This window comes from Tetrahymena thermophila, assembly GCF_000189635.1.
Source record: "Tetrahymena thermophila SB210 genomic scaffold scf_8254587, whole genome shotgun sequence".
Classification (NCBI taxonomy): Eukaryota; Ciliophora; class Oligohymenophorea; order Hymenostomatida; family Tetrahymenidae; genus Tetrahymena; species Tetrahymena thermophila.
Genome location: NW_002476358.1, coordinates 357088 through 374582, shown reverse-complemented (window position 1 = coordinate 374582; position 17495 = coordinate 357088). Strand labels below are relative to the sequence as shown.

The window sequence follows — 17495 nt, the reverse complement described above, 5'->3', positions numbered from 1 at the left end:
TCAATAAATAATTATTCATAATTTTTGAAATCTTAAATTTAATTCATAGGATAGATAGATAAATAAATCAAGTTATAAATCAATAAATAAAAATAAATAAAAAAAGATATAGCTATCTCCTTAAAATTTCAAAAGCAAAAGACATCTATCTTCAAGCTAATTTCATTTATGGGAAACTGTTTTTTAAAAATATATACTAGTCCTTAAAAAGATAAAATATATAAAACTTATTTGATTTTATGAGAAAACAAGTTGATGTGAAATACTTTAAAAATCTTCATGAATTGTTGATATTTTTATATTTTTGCTGATCTTTTGATAATTATTTATATTTTGTTAAATTTTAATAAGAAATAAAATGGACTGGAAAGATTTGAAAAAAATAAATGAAATAATAGAAAAAAGAATTTATGAGAACTAACTAACATGTATTTCATTCATATATGACTAAGAATACTATTATTATCTACTACTCCTAATTTACTTTCATTCATAATATATTTATTTACTAAATCATATTAACACTTGAAAAATGATGATGATGATATATATTTTCTTGCTAAATTGCTAGTTAATTTAAACTAAATGTGCTAATTTAAACTACTTAGATTTCATTTTGTGAGATTAAAAGCAAATATTCCTAATACATAACCACTTAATAACAAAAAGACTTTAGTTTTTTAAACGATACATGCTAATGATAATGATGTTATTTATATATAAATATGCTCACAATTCGAGCTCAACCATTTCTTTCTTCAATTTTTCAATAACACTTTCAATTAAGGTAACAATTTATTCTTCATTTCTTTCTCTATCTCTTTTAATACGGACAAGGTTGTCTTATGTGCGGTGAGAGAGCTCTTTAAGGAAAACAACAAGCTATTCTTCCTTAATTTCTCTTTCCTTGCGTTCACGTTCAAATATCTCCTTTAGTTCAGAAATTCTATCCATAAATTGACTATGAATTTTTTGTTCAACTTCTTGACGTTATTAAATTTCATAGCTTAATTCATCCTTCAAACGAGGGAGATCCTCATTAAGGTAGGTATCAAGGTAGCCATGAGATGTCATTTAAGCTTAAGCTTCTTTATTAATATCGACAGTGAGAGCTTCGAATTGCTAAGCAATGCGCTGAGCAAGCTTCTTTTCACTTTCAACACGCTCCTTGCTATTAAGTTCAAGAAGACGCTTGCAATTTTTTTCTAAGTTAATTAATTCACGTTGAGAATCATTATCTTATGTCTCAGATTTCTCAGATTCTTCAACAATAGCTTCTTCCAACTTGCGGAGTTTTTCAGCTAAATTTTCAAATTTTTCTTCTTTACGGGCGCTTAATTCGTTAAGAGTTTGCTCGAATTATAATATGAGTTGAGTAATAACAGTAAATCTGCTTTGCTTTTCACCTTCGATACTGTTTTGGATATTGTTGATACGATCGAAAACCTTTTAAACACGATCTATTTAGCTCTAGTTAGTGATTTGAGTGCTGTTTGAGATATATCCTGAGTTATTCATTTTCTTTACCTTTATTGATATTTTTTATTACTTATTTGACTGAACTTTTTAATTTATTATTTGTTTATTTATTGCAGTTTTCTTTTAGAATCTCTGAATGAGGTTATGCTTTTTTTATTTAATTTTATTGTTAAGTATTCCTATACTTTCTTATTAAAAATATAAATTATTATTAATATTACTATCATCACGAACGAATCAATCTCATTATTTATTCATAACCTCCCTTTTTTATTCAATTTTATTTTTCATTTCTAATTCATATTTGCATGTATCTATTTATTTATTTATATATCTATCTATTAATCAATCAATTTGTCATTGATTGATTTATACCTCATAGTTGTTTATTAGCTGATTTTCAAGCATGTTTATTTTTTATTTGAATATCTTAATATTGTAATTATCTTTCATTATAAAGTTTATAAGGATATCTTTCTATTGAGTAATAAGATAGATCACTTGAAAACTGAAAATTAATCTCCACTCAAATATTTTAAATTTATTTGATTTTAATTTTATTAATTTTTTTTTTTCAATTAACCTTAAAATTAAATTAGTAAAGTGTATAAACAAAGAAATTATAGTTTAGATCTCAACAGACATTTTAATAAACCTCTAAATATGAAAACATTATTAACTAAATCATTAAATAAATACCTAAATATATTAAATATTTTGTTAACTATTATTGTTAAAAATAATGAATACCATATCATAAAATATTTTTTTTAATTAAATTTTTTTTTATAGTAAAGAAAAAATGATAATTAATTATTAATTAAAAACAATATCAATCAAAAGGAATTGTATAAAAGTATTTAATCAAATAATTTAAAATTATAAAAAGACTAAAATTCAATAAAAAATATACTTAGTTATTTATTTTTTGAAATATCTAATTGTTTTATAATAGTAAAATTTTTTAAATTCCATTAAAGAATAAATGGATAAAAAAATTAATAAAAGGTTTTTGTTATTTTTGGTAACTTAATCACTTAAAAAAATCTTGAATTTAATGTTCTTCTTTGTTAAATATTTTTTAAAAATTCTATTTTTTTTTTTGGTATTTACTTAAAATAAACAATTAAAAAAAGTATATACAAAATTATTTATAAAAAATTTATAGACGCTAATTCAATCAGTCAATCAGTCATATTGCTACTAAATCTTTATTGATTGCTTTTAATATAATTTAATAATTATTAAAAAAGTCAAAAATTATATCTTAAATTCTGATAAGTATTTACAATTCTGTTAATGGGAAAGAATAATAAAGTATTATTAGACAATGGCAAGTAGGCTTCAAGTTCAATGCAACTGTATTGGAATAAAGCTAAGCAAATAGAAAAAAAGAAATAAGATTAAAGAAAGAAAGATTTCAAGGAGAGAACTTAATCTGATGTTAAAAATAAGGAATCTAATTAAAAATAAGGAAATGGAGAAGACGAAGAAGGCAATTTTATGAGTAGAGAAGCTATGAATAATATAATGAAGGAAAAAGAAAGAAGAAGATAGGGACAATATTCTTCAAAATCTGAAGATATATTAACTGAAGCCAATATTCTTAATGCTTAAAAAGCGTTAACAAATAAAACCATCAAAATTCCGGGATACTCGTCAGATTTTATATCATAATAGCAGATTGAAAGAAACAAATAGGAAATAGAAAAAAGAAAATTGTTTGCATAGGCTGCTAGAGATAGAAAAGAATAACGTGAAAAATAAGAAAAGGAAGGAGGTGATTAAAGTGAATAGCCTATTTAAAAACCAGACCCTTAAAAACCCTAGCAAAATCCAAATTAAGCAAATAAGCCTCCTTTTAATAACTAAAATTAAAACTTTAAGCAGCATTAAAATTTTTAGAATCGTCACTTTTAAAATAGGCAAAAAGAGTAAGAAAGTAGTGATCCATTATTCAAAGTCACTGAATAAGAGGACTATAATCCAATATAAGAGATGATTAAATAATAGTAATTGTAATAGCAAAAACAGTAAAATCAAAACTAGTAAGGTACATCTTATTATTAGCCTCCTCCACCTCCTAATATGCCTCCTCCTCCTTTTGGCATGATGCCACCTCCACCTGGCATGTTCCCTCCTCCACCAGGTATGTTACCACCTCTACCAAATATGCCACCTCCTCCAAATATGCCTCCTCCTCAAATATAAGGCTAAATGCCATTTAATCCTCCTTTTTACTAGCAGTAACCTTAAATACCTTAATAAAATAAGAATAATGCTCCTCCACCCCCAATGCTTGTTCCTTAACCAATAGTTGTATAGGGTGAGAGTACTGTAAAAAAGAGTAAAATTGACTTAACATAAAAGAAATAATAATTTATACCAAGAAATGTAGTGGTCCAATAAGGATCAGGAAATAATGTAACTAAAACAGAAAATAAATAAGCATAGCAACCTGAAGCATTAGGAGGAAATATATAGAATGTAAGTTAGGCTCCTGCTCCTAAGCCATTTTTACAAGGAGGGTAAGATCCATTTGTTTCGAACCCTAATAATTAAGATTTACTAAAGCAATTTTTGTAAGATATAGAAAACATAAGTAAAAAATAAACTAATGAATCTAGTTGAGTTAAAAAAGCAGATAAAATGTAAATCGACTTATAAATAAGTTAATTTGAGTAAAAATAACACTTTTATTAAAAAAATTAAAATCACATTTTAAGGAAAAATAGAATTTTTTTAAATTACTTAAAAATTTAAATAGAGAATTAAATTAATTAATAAAATAATATCTAAAATAGATAAATTGTGTTTATACATTTGTATGTAAAAGTTTTTAAAATCATTTATTCCTTATATTGGTTGATACAATAAATAGAATACATAAATCCATCAATTAATTAAATAATATAATAAAAAATATTATCAATACATTGATTATTATAAAATTAATTGATTAAAAATAAATAATTTGTAAATCAAAAAGAAACAAATAGCCTATAAATAAATAAATAAATAAATAATATTTTCCACTAAAGCACAAATGTCTTCAAACATTATTTTTAAATAAATGTATGGAAGAACATTCTTCAACAATAGCGACGATTTAAAGAAATTGAAAGTTTAAGCTAAAGATATAAATTTAAGAGAAGAGACTATTTCTATTAAAGAAGAAGATATCAACAAAAAGACTTTGCTAAGAGATTTTTTTCATGGTAATCATTAAAGAGCAAATATCATTTTTAATGTTTGTCTGTTTGTCTGTGAATAATTTTTAATACTTTGTTTTAAATGAAAAAGATTTATTCTAGATATAAGCATCAACAACTTCTAAGCATTTATTCCATGTTTTTATCAGCTCGCTGAATTTTGTTCTTGATTAGACTTTTACTGAAAACAAAAAATTTTACTTGATTGACCTTTCACAAATATATTTAATTCGAGATAATGAAAGCGAAACCTTGAAGTTATATTATTCTAATAGAGGAAGTTGTGGTAGAGTTTTAGAAGAGATGGAATATAATAAGGAATTAACAAAGTACCAAGCCTTGACAATAAATTTATATTTGTAAATTAATTTAATTATGATGTGCATAATTGCAAAAGAAGAAGATGATGATGATGAGAGATAAAGAAAAATAAAAGATTTCAAAGAGGTAAATTTATTAATGAATTTTAAACGAGAAATTATTCTAAATTATTTGAGCATATTAATTGACATGAAGACTCAAGGTGAGTAGTTTACATTTTATTAAATTACACAACTTGTAAAAAGAAGAATATGATTGTTTAAATTACTTTCTCTTGAGTCTGTCTGTCTAATTTAAATGTTTTAAAAATTCATTAAAATTATTCTTACAAGTTATTTATATTATTTAAATAATAAATAGATTAATTCAAAATTTATACTTTATATCTAATCTTAAACAATAAATGAAAAAACTTGGGTCGAACTTGCCAATTAAATAAAGTTAAACTGTTAAGTAAATTTAAACTCATTAATCAATTCAAGACTTAGAAACAAAATCAAAGGACTCAAAAATTTAACATAAATAATCTATAATCATATTAAAAAGTAAAATAATTTATTTTTTATAGAATTTCATAAAATAATCACTCACACACACACTAATGACAAACATTTTTATTATTTATTTGAAATATTTTGAAATAAATTTAACTTTAATTAATATTAAAAAGCTTTTCATTAAATTTCTTGGAATCTCCAGATTATCTAAAATCAACTAATGATAAACTAGAATTAATAAATGATCGCTAGATATTATTTAATGAAATAATGCTAATTAATTAATAAATTCCTAAAACAAATGAAATGTCAGATAGTGAATTTGCAACAGTTAACATAAACTAGGCTGAGGAGCTTAAATTAGTTTATACTCTCATCATGGACGAATTTGAAAATCAAAATAAATAAAAGACAAAGTAGTATGATTAAATAAAAAATAAAATGCAAAGAACAAAAACCTTAATCGAATCTATTTTCTAGGCAAATTCTCAAACTATTTTCAATTCAGTTTTAAACGATGAAAAAGATAGTTCTAAAAAGCTTTAATATGTTGTTACTTTCAAAATGTTTGACCATTGGGATCATTTTTTAGATTTGTGTGTAATTAAACTAACAAAAGACTATTTCAAGTGCACTATTCACTTTTGCAAAGAAAATTATGAACCCATTATAATCCCTGACAAACTCACAAGAATTTAAGTGAGCAGACTTTTTATTAAGAAAGTTTCAAAAATAGGAGGCTTTGTTATTAATCCTATCTCAGGATAAATTACATTTACATATTGTACTTACAATAATCTTTCAAAATATTCTGAAGAACAAGTTGATAATTTCTTAATTAGAGTTATAAAAAGTATTTTCTCAACTGCTTTCTTTATGATAAATATGTACATGCTCAGTTTGTATGTTAAGATAGGTAAAATAATTAAAAATATCTATTAATTAATTCAACATTTTTTATTTTATTTAACGAATCTATCTAGGACTTATCTCGATGCCTATTTATAAGTAACTTGAAGAAATTCTTAGAAAAAATTAGCAAAATAACAAAAAGGACAGAACCATTTTTCTTCCTGAATTAACTATTCGTAGACTGAATAATGCAATAGACCTTCTAGAAAATAGTGTAAAACCCTTTGCATAATTTTAAGAAGAAGATATCTTTAAAACTAGAGTAGATATCAATGATAGACAAGAAATTTTAAAATGTTTAGATGTTATTGAGAAAAGTAATAAAGTTTATTTTATTTTAAATATTATTTAAATATTTATTTTTTCTCTCTATTTTTATGAAGAAAACAGCAGGGAAGCTGAAAGCTAATTAGAATATATCAAAGTTATTGATTATGATGAAAAGAAACTTAAAAAAATATCTGCAGGTGGTTTTTCAGATATATTCTAAACAGAGTTAAACTTCATATCAAAGAGCACAGAATAAACTAGTTGCCAAAATTTTGCTATAAAGGTGTAAAAAAAAGATCCATAAGCTAGAGACACTGAGAAAATAGAAAAAGAAGTTAATGTAATTAAACACATAGTTCCTAGATCAAATTTTATCACAAGATATTATTTCGATGTTGAGACAAAAGATAGGCTATATATGGATTTATATTTTTATTCTATGGGTTCTTATGCATACTACCACAACTCTATTATGTCTTTAAACAAGAGAGTATAAATGGTACTTTAAGTAGCTCAAGGTGTTAAGTTTTTACAATCAATAGATATTTATCACTTAGATCTTAAACCTCCAAATATTTTATTAGGTAATTAATATTTATTTATAAGAGGGTTCATATTTTTTAAAATTATTTATTAGATGGGGAGTAAAATATTAAGATATGCGATTTTGGTGAAAGCTACTGTATTTAAAATATAGGAGAGTAAGGAGTATTTTAAAGAGCAGGAAGAACTTTGCCATATTCGCCTATCGAATCTCTTTCTGGCAATACTTTTTCACCAGCTTCAGATGTGTATTCGATTGGAGCTATTATTAGTGAAATTATATTTGATAAAAAATTGATTGAATTTAAGAGAATCAACTAACAAAAATTACAATCAAAGTTAAATCAAAGAAATTATCGTTTAATTTATAGTGATTTAGTAGTGAAAGAGTTTGGTATTAAGTAAATCATGAAAATACTTAAAGTGCTTATGCTTAAATGTGTAAATCCAGATCCAAACTGTCGTCCACATATTGAATATCTTATAGCAATTTTATATTTAATTTTAAAAGTCCTTAGCGAATTATATTGATAATCACAAATGAATGATCATTAATAAATTATTCATCTACATAATCAAATACTGAGAAAACTTATTTCAAAATAATCAAATCAATCTAAAATTCAAATTTTACATGCTGTATTGATTAAAATAAACCAAGATTTATAATTGTTTAAATTGTTTAAATATTTGAATCTAAGAATTATACCTCTTGAAAAAACAAACAAACATTATTATAATTATTAAATAATATAAACTTTATTAAATAAATTGATTAATTTAGATTATTCAGATTTATTTTTTATTTGAAAAAAATTCTCAAAACATAATATTATAATTGAATAAATATGAATATAAATTTTGTAATTAATAGTTCACCTTTATTATAAATGTGTATCTTGCAAAATAGAATTTAGGTATTATTCATTTAGAACAAACAAATATTATTAAAATTATTAAATTTTTTAATTAATAAATAAATAAATTTTGATATTTTTTTATTGAAAAATATTTCTCTACATACAAAATAAAAATTAAATGAATAAATATGAATATAAATTTTGTAATTAATAGTTAATCTTTATTATAAATATGCATCTTGCAAAATAGAATTTAGGTATTATTCATTTAGAACAAGGAAATATTATTAATATTATTACATTGTTTAATTAAATAAATAAATTTTGATATTTTTTTATTTATTTTTTTTTGAAAAATATTTCTCTAATTACAAAATAAAAATTAAATAAATAAATATGTGTATAAATTTTGTAATTAATATTTTTATTTAATGGTTGATGTAATAATATGTATCTTAATATTTAAAATATTTATAAAAAATCAACATTATCATTGCAATAATAAAATTAACATAATCAATTAGATTACTTTTTTCTGCCCAATTTATATTTTAAATAAATTTTATTTTATATTTGAATTGAATTGACTAAAAATACAATTTATGTAAATGAAATGACACAAAGAAAAGAGAATTATTTTAAAAGTAATAAATGAGATAATTAATATTACTTAATCTATTAGTATACATAAATATATTTATGAAACTTTTTTATGAAAAAAAATAGAAAACTAAAATTAATTTTGGTAAATTTACAATTTTAATAATTTTTTAATTAATTCATTAAAAAATGAATAAACATAAGTTATAAATAAATTATTTTCAAAAATAGACAGGATCTTAATCATCTACTATCTGAGGAGCATCTTAGTCATCCTCTTATTCAAATTTATATTTTCCTTAACAAACTTCTACAATTTGCTTTTTTGGAAAAAATAAGAAATATTCTTCTAATAGTTTTTGAAGTTTTTTAGAACGTTGAGAGAGTTTTTTATTTGCAGATTAAATTGTCACTTCTAAAAAATCAGATAACAAAGTCTTAAGAAAATTATCTTTAGAAATAGAATCAAAGAAGAAATCTTTAGGAAATTGCTTAAGGATGTTATAAAGTACTGGAATGAACTCTATAAAAAAATCAGGATTTTCATCTATGTATTTATCACTGCTGATTAAAAGGGAGAATATGTTTTTCCAGTGCTCAAAACTTTCGAAATCCTCAAGAAGTAGAAGCATTGCAAATGAATACTAAAATTCTCCAAATATAAAATATTTTTCTTATTCTTCTACTTGTTTTATTTCAATTTAGGTAGCATTTGGTTTTCTCCTTAAAAAATTTTCTTTTCCCACCTTCTATCTGTTTTTAATATATTCAAGCAATATAGGAGTTTTATCTATATTTATTTGAGTGAGTTCGCCTCCTTATTTACCAAACTTAGTTTTGATTTTTGGAATATCAGTGTAATAGATAGTACCAGCCATAACTCTAAAGTCTTCTTTTGCACCATCTGCAATAATTTCGTTTTTAATATCATTCATGCTCCTGTTATTTTTGCTGCACTCACTATGATTTTTATCTTTAATTTCTTAACCTTCTTCAATTATCTTATTATCTTACTGCATTTATTGTCCTTGCTATGTTTACAAATTAATTTCTTCTTCATCTTCCATCTTTTGTCCATTCAAATTTGTTTCTTAGTTATTTGTATTTTGTTAAACAGTTTAAGCTTCTTCAGTCTAAAAACTACTTTAATTGTTATCATCTTCGCTTTGCTATTCCTTATTCTAAGAAGATATAAACTCCATAACTAAAGAATCAATCTTATTCTATTGTTAAGTAGATGTATAATTTTGTGTTTTGTATTCTTCTTCAATTTAATGAACTTTTCTTTCTATCGGATTTAGAGTATCCAAGACAGACTCAGTGATAAAATTTGAGCATTCTTCCCAAATCTATAACCTATCTAAAGGATATGGTCCCAAAAATTCATCAAATTAATATGAATTTACTCCTAATATGTATCTCTCCTCTTCCTCTTGAGTAGGTAAAGAAATGAAATCTTCCTTTTCCACATTCCATTTTTTCACCCAAACTCTTTTCTTCTTTCCTATATGTATGAAAAAACCTAGTTTAAATTTATGCTCCTCACTCTTTAACGAATAATGTACTAAGTGAGCTCCAGGTGGAATTAATTTTACTCCTTTAAATTTATTTCCTACTTTCCAACTTGTATTATCAATACCAAATTCAATTCCAGCAGGAGCATCAAGCAATAGCAGTACTCCCCATTAATGAAATTTTTCTTATGCTTCTTCTAATGTCATCTCTACTCCTTAATTCATTTTGCTATAAATTTCTGATTGTATTTTATGACTTTATATTAATTTTTTTTAGTATTTCCTAATAAATCTTTACTTAATTAATAATTTAGATATTTAAAAGTTTGATTAAGCTAAATTACTATCAAGTATTTAAAATTAGTGGCATATAAATTAAAACAAGGTAGAAATTATTAGATCACATATTCTTATAAGCTGCGTCTATTAAATATAAGCTATTCAGCTCAAATTGGACAATTGGAGAAAAATATAATTTATAATAATAACCATCTAAAAATAAATAAATAAATATCTTTTTAAAATATTTTTTACTAAATTAAAGATAGAAAATAAAAAATGATTAATAAATAAACTCAAGATATTTATTTTATTTTAATTACAAAGAAAAATTAAAAGAATATATAATATGCCTTAGCTTTTTGATGTTTATTAAATGGTAGATTCATTTTAGAATAAACAAAAATTGATATTTATAGATAATTACATATAATCATTACAATAATATTATTTTGCTATATTTAAAGTTTTTTAATAAAGATAAACATAGAAATAATCTAATAAAAAGTTACTCTTGATTTAAATGAGTATGAGAAGAGATTGATTTACTATAGTTTGGAATAGATGTATATATATTTGATTAAGTAATATATTATTAATAAAGGAATAAATAGTTATGTATATTAGTAAAATGTATAAGAAATAAATTTGTAAATTTCTAAAAAGAAATCTTCTTTGTTTATTTTTAAAAGAAAATAATTAATTACTATTTTTATTTATTTATTTTATAATTTTAAATTTATTCTTGCAATATTGCTTGCTTTTATATTTCATTTTTAATTTCTCATCAGCCAATATCAATCAATTTGCCATAAATTCATTATCATCTGTTGCTCCTCTTTTCATATTTATGAATTACATATTCTTTCTTGAAGCAATTACATTTTCTTGGTTATTACTTTAGTTATAAGAATTAAAATCAAAACCATTATTTTCTTGTAAGCTATTTTCTATTTTTAAATCATGTTATTCAGTTTTATTATTTTAGAAATCATTAAAATTATTATTGTTGTTGTTGTTGTTTTCACCATTCATATGTTATTATTATTTCATATATTATATCTGTTATTATTATTATTAATGCTCATGGAAGCTTTGCTCTTACTAGGCTCTCATTTTTTATATATCATCATCCGTCAATGTGCTTTATCTTTAGCTGTTATTTTAATTATTATTGTTATTATCAATACCATCTTAGTTTTGTAAGTTTTCTTAATTGAATACCTAATCAAACTATTCAGCTTATAACTTTTCTTAGCTCATTGAATCAAATAAATCTTCATTGTTATTTTTCTATTTTTTTCTTTATGTGTAATGGTTTTCTAATTCAGAATAAGTAAAGCGAGAATGGTTTAGCTTCTCTCCATTAAAATTATCGTTTTCCATATTTATAATACGGTTATCTTCTTGATTTTCACCATTTTCATGTAACTGATTGCTATTTCTTTCAATTTTAGTAATAAATTATTACTAATGAATTGGACGAAATACTTCTAGCTTGATATTTCCAAATGTATTATTTTGTGTTTTAATACTAACAACATTTCCTTTATTGTAATTTTCTTGATCTACAAAATTCTGACCTTCAATATTTATATGCTGACCTTAATTTTCAGGCCCATCATTTTTACCATTTTGGCACTATTCGCACCTACACAAATAAGTACATTTGACACCAGCCAGAAAACACTCACAATATTTCTTTTTACATGCAGATTTTTTGCAATTACAACCTTTTTTATGTGCTAAAAGTTAATTTTATAGCTCTAAATCTGCATCAAGTCTTTCAGCATCCTCTATTTTTCTTGCTAGTTCAGGGAGGAAATTTACCTTCTTTTCAAAAGCATCGGGGTAACGTTACTTTATTGCTTTTATTGCACGCTCACGCTCTTCCAGATAAGCTATTTTATTATAACAATCTGTACAACGACATTAATCTGAACACATAAGACCTTGCTAGAAGCAAACACAATAAAGCTTTAAGCATTTAGTTTTACCACAGTTACAAGCAATTATTTCTTCAGCCTTCTTTTTTTTCTCATTCTCTTCATCTTACATCACTGATTCACTATTCATGGCAGAGCTTCTATTACTTTGTCCAATTATATAATTTCCATGCTAATCTCTAATAGCTATGCCATTACTTTCTAAAAATTATTTCTAATCGTAATCAAATGTTGGGAAACTTATTCTATTTAAATCTGAATTTCTAGTGCCATTTGATAGACGGCTGATCAAAGTTGTACGGTTGTTATTTTTAAAGTTAGCTAAGTTACTTCCACGCTAAATACTTAAGTTTCCTCCACTATTAAATCCGCTGATATTTAAGATATTATTGTTGTTTTAGAAATTAATAGCACTTCCTAAATCACTTAGTCCTCCTATACTATCTTTCTCTTATTTAATCTCATTAAAATTTAAGCTTTCATTTTCTTTTTTTGTATCTCTGTTAATATTTAGACTCCTATTTATTCCAATATTACTAGCTAAGCTCATTTTTTCTTAAAATTTATTAATATTATCATTTGTAATACTCATCTAACGGTCTTAGCTTTCCTCTAGATTTAAAAGAGAATTAAAGATATCATCAGAATAAACTTCTTGCTTAGTTGAGAAAGCTGCTCCTCTAGTTATGCTTGGATAAGAAGTATTACCAATTTATCGCTTTTATTCTTTTTCCTCCTTTTATCCTCCTTTTTCAGTCTTATCTGAATCATTACCTTCATTTTCACCAACATTTTCAGTTTTTACATTTACTGCTGCCATAGTCTCAAACATATTTATATCTGCAGGTAAGGAACTAAATCCCATTCCTACAGATGCTGCTGTAGATACTGATCCAGGTTATTATCCATTAAATTATTGTTAAAAAAGTTTTTATTGATTTAAGTTTCCAAATGTCATTCCAATATCAATCATTCCTGAACCAGAGGACAAAAGAATTTAACGCTATAGCTATTACTATTATTATTGTTGTTGCAATAATTTCAATGTTTAAGCATCACTACTGCTAAAGATATTAGTTTAATCTGTTGCAATATTAGCTTTTGCTGTTTAATTTAGTATATTTATTAAGTTAGCTTAAGACTAAGCAACAGAAATGAGTGGAACGCCAGAGTTTCCAGCACTAAGTCCACTAGCGTAACGAATTTAACTTTAGGCCACATTTTGACCTGCAGCATTTAGGTTATAAAAATTTGGATTTTATCCACCAACTGAACTAGGATAAGTTACTTGATTGGTGCTGCTTGTAATAGCAAATTACTCAGCAATATCTCCAGGAACTCTATTTGGTTGCTCAAGTTAATCTAGAAGAGCTTTTTCAAAATTTTGTACCTCAAGGCTCATAGCACTTGCAGAGTTATTTTAAGTTCCCATAGAGACATTATCTGCTAAAGCAGTTTCTCCAATAATAGATTACATCTGAGAAGATGCAACTGTTTAAGTGGAAATGTACTATGGATTACTAAAACCAAACTGATTAGTATTAATTCTGTAGGATTAGGGCATTAATTAATTAGGAGCTGTGCTCTGAAGAATTGACTTATCATCTGTATACATATTATTGTACATAGAATTAAGGCAAGGTACTTAACTTTAATATCTACCAAAAATGTTATTATTATTATTTCTGTTTGACTGGTATATGTTATTACCTATTTAATTTAAATAATTTTTATTAAAATAAAATCCACAAATTTTAATTAGCATTTATTTTTTTAAATATAGAAGATGCATGAATAACAAACACCCAAAAATTATTAGAAAAGTAAATAAGTAAATATTTATGATGGCTTTTGTTAATGACTTTAAAATGACCAGTTAGCATGAGAAAGAAAATCAAATAAATAAATAAAGAAAGTAATACTTAGATAAGAACTATTCTAAAATTAGCTATTTCTATTAGCTGTCATTTATAATGTGTCCTCTAAAGAGCATCTCTGGTTTTATTGTTAAAAATCGAAAAGTTGGTCCTAATATTCTGATAACCTAGTTTGATATTATTAAATAATTGATAAATAATAATTATTTTATTTATATTTGTATAAAAAACATCCTTTCATTTAGTATGTGCAGCTTACTGCTCTCTTTAAATATCAAAAACTCTTAAAAATAGATCTATTCTTTTAACTTATAATATGAAAATGTTTAATAGAAATTCATAAGTATTTTATTGCAGTTTTGCATTTTAATTAGACTTCCAATCTATAAATTAAAAAATATCTAGATTTCATAACATACTTTAGCTCAAAAACATTAAGATTTATTGATAACATTTGTATGCAAACGCTATTTGTAAGAGAAGCTAGTACTAATAATAAATCATCGTTTTGGTACTTGAAATGAAAGGATTTCTAAAAATAAATATTTTTTATATATTATAAATATACCTATTTTCAATATTTGACATTCCATCTATAGTTTTTCTTTCTATTTAAGAAGGAAATAGACTATTATTTCTGTAAGGGTCTCTTATAGAATTCTAAGATTTATCAGGCGATATATTATTCAATGCATCTGCACCACCTATTCCAGATAAAGCTGCTAATAGGTTTGGATTGTACCCTACACTGTCAATTGACATCTTTCCATTAGACTATGCAGACATCCTATTCTAGAAAAAATTGAAGCTTTAGTTTACATTTCCATTACCATTAATTGAATTGTTGTTTCCTTATGCATTGCTTTAAAAGCTCAAATTTTATAAATCTATTTGCCTTTCAAGCCCTGAAGTAAATTAATTTGGTTAAATACTCATTTTTCACTATAAGATTTTATGATTGTTTAAGCAAAATATATCTTTTTTAATTCTAATATTTGATATGCAAATCAATTGTACCCCTTCTTGGTTGCTTTAATTATATAATGTTGTAAATAAGGAGTGCTATCTAGCTATATCGTATATGAAAAAATTATTTATATTTACTATGTTTAAAGAATATTAAATATTATATATATTTGCCTAGACTTTATCTTGATTTACTTTAGATTAATTATGATAAATTATGTATGTATATTAATTGTCAGTGGCTATATTAAATTAAGGTTATCTAATATTCAAAGTACTATTTTCTTTCTCCCGCTCACTGCTTTTAGTGTTTCTTTTTATTATTCTTTGTTTTTTCTTCTTTTAGTATTATATAAGATAGAAAAATGTAAAATGAATAGAATTAGTATTAGCAAATATGTATATGATTGACTGACTGACTGATTTATTAATTAATTAGTTAATTTATTGATTAATGGATCAATCAATCAATTAATCAATTATTTATTTATTCACTCATTCTATCAAAGTTTCCTTATTCTTCTATCAAGTATGTAAAAGTAATAAAAAAAATTAAATATTTTTTGATTTATTTTTGCTCTCTTTTTGTTTCATTTTATTATCACTCAAATTCCCCCTCAATTAAATTAGTAAGAATTTGATCTCCGACAAATAATATCTCAATTTCTTTTTTTTTTTGAGATAGGCTTTTATTTTCCGAATGGGTTGATGTTTAAAGAATCTGTCTATTACATTTGTTCATAGATTAAATAATTTCTAAAATTAATCAAGCAGAGAAAATTTAAATTTATATACGAATTCCTTAGGCATTAAAAATTAAGTGTATCTAAGTTTGAATTTGATTGTTACTCTCATTATTTAAAAGCGACATTCATTATATATACATAAACTAATTTTTTGTTTCACTTCTCTCTTTTTCCTTAAACAAAATTTTTTCTTAATCAACTCATAATTAAAATATTATTTATAAATTAAAAAATCCTCTTATTGAAGCTTATGTATGTCTAACAAGAATTAATTTTTAGAAAATATTATAAACAAACGAAAATAACAATACTTTAATCATAAAATTACTGAAAATAAATTAATTTAAAAGATACTAAGACTTTATATCTATTATAAATGTTCATAATAGTTTAATTATTTTAGTATTATTATTTTATCTTTAGTTATATTTTTAAATTATTTTACTTATGGTTTAAATATATTTATTTAAGATCTTAAAAAATGTAATTTATTCTATTCAAATCTCAATATTTCATTCATTTTTTCTTTGACGCTAAAAAGATAAACTTTTAAATATTTAAATATCATAAGATTAATTCCAAACTTCATAAATATTTATTTATTTAAAACTGATTTGTTAAAATCGTTGCTTGAGTTAGTTTAAATATTATATAATTTAATTGGATGATTTTTTTATTAACCAATAGATTATTTATTGATTCTTTTTTAAATAGAAAGTTGAGGATAACAAATAATAGTAGATTAATAACCAAAACAAATTAATGTTTTAATAATTAATTTTTGATAATTCATAATAGTAAATGAAGTAAAAACAAACTTTTGTTTAGCTTTAAATATTGAATATTAATTATCAATTGAATTATTTTTGTTATTTAAAATTTATAATATTTTTTATTTCTCAAAATTTTTTAATTAAATTTTAATGAAATCTTATTTTACCTAATTACCTCACTCTAATATTTTTAAATTTGCAATATTTAAAAAATAATAGATTTCTTAAAGGTATGGCTATATATTTACACAAATTTTAAGAATTATGTTAAATTTAGATCTATTTAGGTTCATAAATATTTTATGTGGCTTCATTCTTATGATTAAACTAAATTGAGATATTAAATTATTTTATTATTTATTAAAAATTTTTAATTTAAAACAAGCACTTATAGTAAATATATTTAAATAATCATTTAAAGCTGTTAAATATAATTAGTTCATTTTTTACTATTAAATAAATTTAGATTATTAAATTGAATTAATGAGTTTCTTCGAATTTAGATTTTAAAATTTTTAAATATTTGTATCTATTAATATATATTTTGATTTTTTTTTAATTAATTTTATGAGAAAGATAGAATTTTTAGAAAAATCGAGCTCCTATATTCTATGCTTAAAATATAGGTATCGATTGATAATTAGAATATTAAATATCGAATAAAATAGAATATATATTTATTTTTTTAAGTATGCATCAA

General features: G+C 23.2%; 5 protein-coding genes across 5 annotated transcripts; 2 read left to right on the top strand and 3 right to left on the bottom strand. All coding sequences in view use genetic code 6, as the record gives it.

The window, feature by feature from the left end:
- Positions 1-729: 729 nt before the first annotated feature.
- Positions 730-1650, bottom strand: TTHERM_00388620 (normocyte-binding protein, putative; the record flags this gene model as incomplete). Its single annotated transcript, XM_001019366.4, has 1 exon — positions 730-1650. Exon 1 carries the CDS (start codon positions 1516-1518, stop codon positions 730-732), a length of 789 nt encoding a protein of 262 aa, XP_001019366.3. The 5' UTR covers positions 1519-1650.
- Positions 1651-2778: 1128 nt separating this feature from the next.
- TTHERM_000388619 (kinase domain protein) lies at positions 2779-4110 on the top strand (the record flags this gene model as incomplete). Its single annotated transcript, XM_012798442.1, has 1 exon — positions 2779-4110. One exon carries the CDS (start codon positions 2779-2781, stop codon positions 4108-4110), a length of 1332 nt encoding a protein of 443 aa, XP_012653896.1.
- A 415-nt stretch (positions 4111-4525) lies between these two features.
- Positions 4526-7765, top strand: TTHERM_00388610 (protein kinase; the record flags this gene model as incomplete). The annotated part of the gene is made up of 7 exons (XM_001019365.3): positions 4526-4697; positions 4783-5138; positions 5373-5557; positions 5683-6425; positions 6493-6738; positions 6805-7275; positions 7329-7765. 7 exons carry the CDS (start codon positions 4526-4528, stop codon positions 7763-7765), a joined length of 2610 nt encoding a protein of 869 aa, XP_001019365.2.
- Positions 7766-8746: 981 nt separating this feature from the next.
- Positions 8747-10529, bottom strand: TTHERM_00388600 (AAR2 protein). The gene has a single exon (XM_001019364.2). The coding sequence runs from the start codon at positions 10431-10433 to the stop codon at positions 8916-8918; it is 1518 nt and encodes a 505-aa protein (XP_001019364.1). The 5' UTR covers positions 10434-10529; the 3' UTR covers positions 8747-8915.
- A 759-nt stretch (positions 10530-11288) lies between these two features.
- TTHERM_00388590 (tesmin TSO1-like CXC domain protein) lies at positions 11289-15246 on the bottom strand (the record flags this gene model as incomplete). Its single annotated transcript, XM_001019363.3, has 3 exons — positions 11289-14143; positions 14356-14477; positions 14879-15246. The coding sequence occupies 3 exons, from the start codon at positions 15244-15246 to the stop codon at positions 11289-11291; spliced, it is 3345 nt and encodes a 1114-aa protein (XP_001019363.2).
- Positions 15247-17495: the final 2249 nt, after the last annotated feature.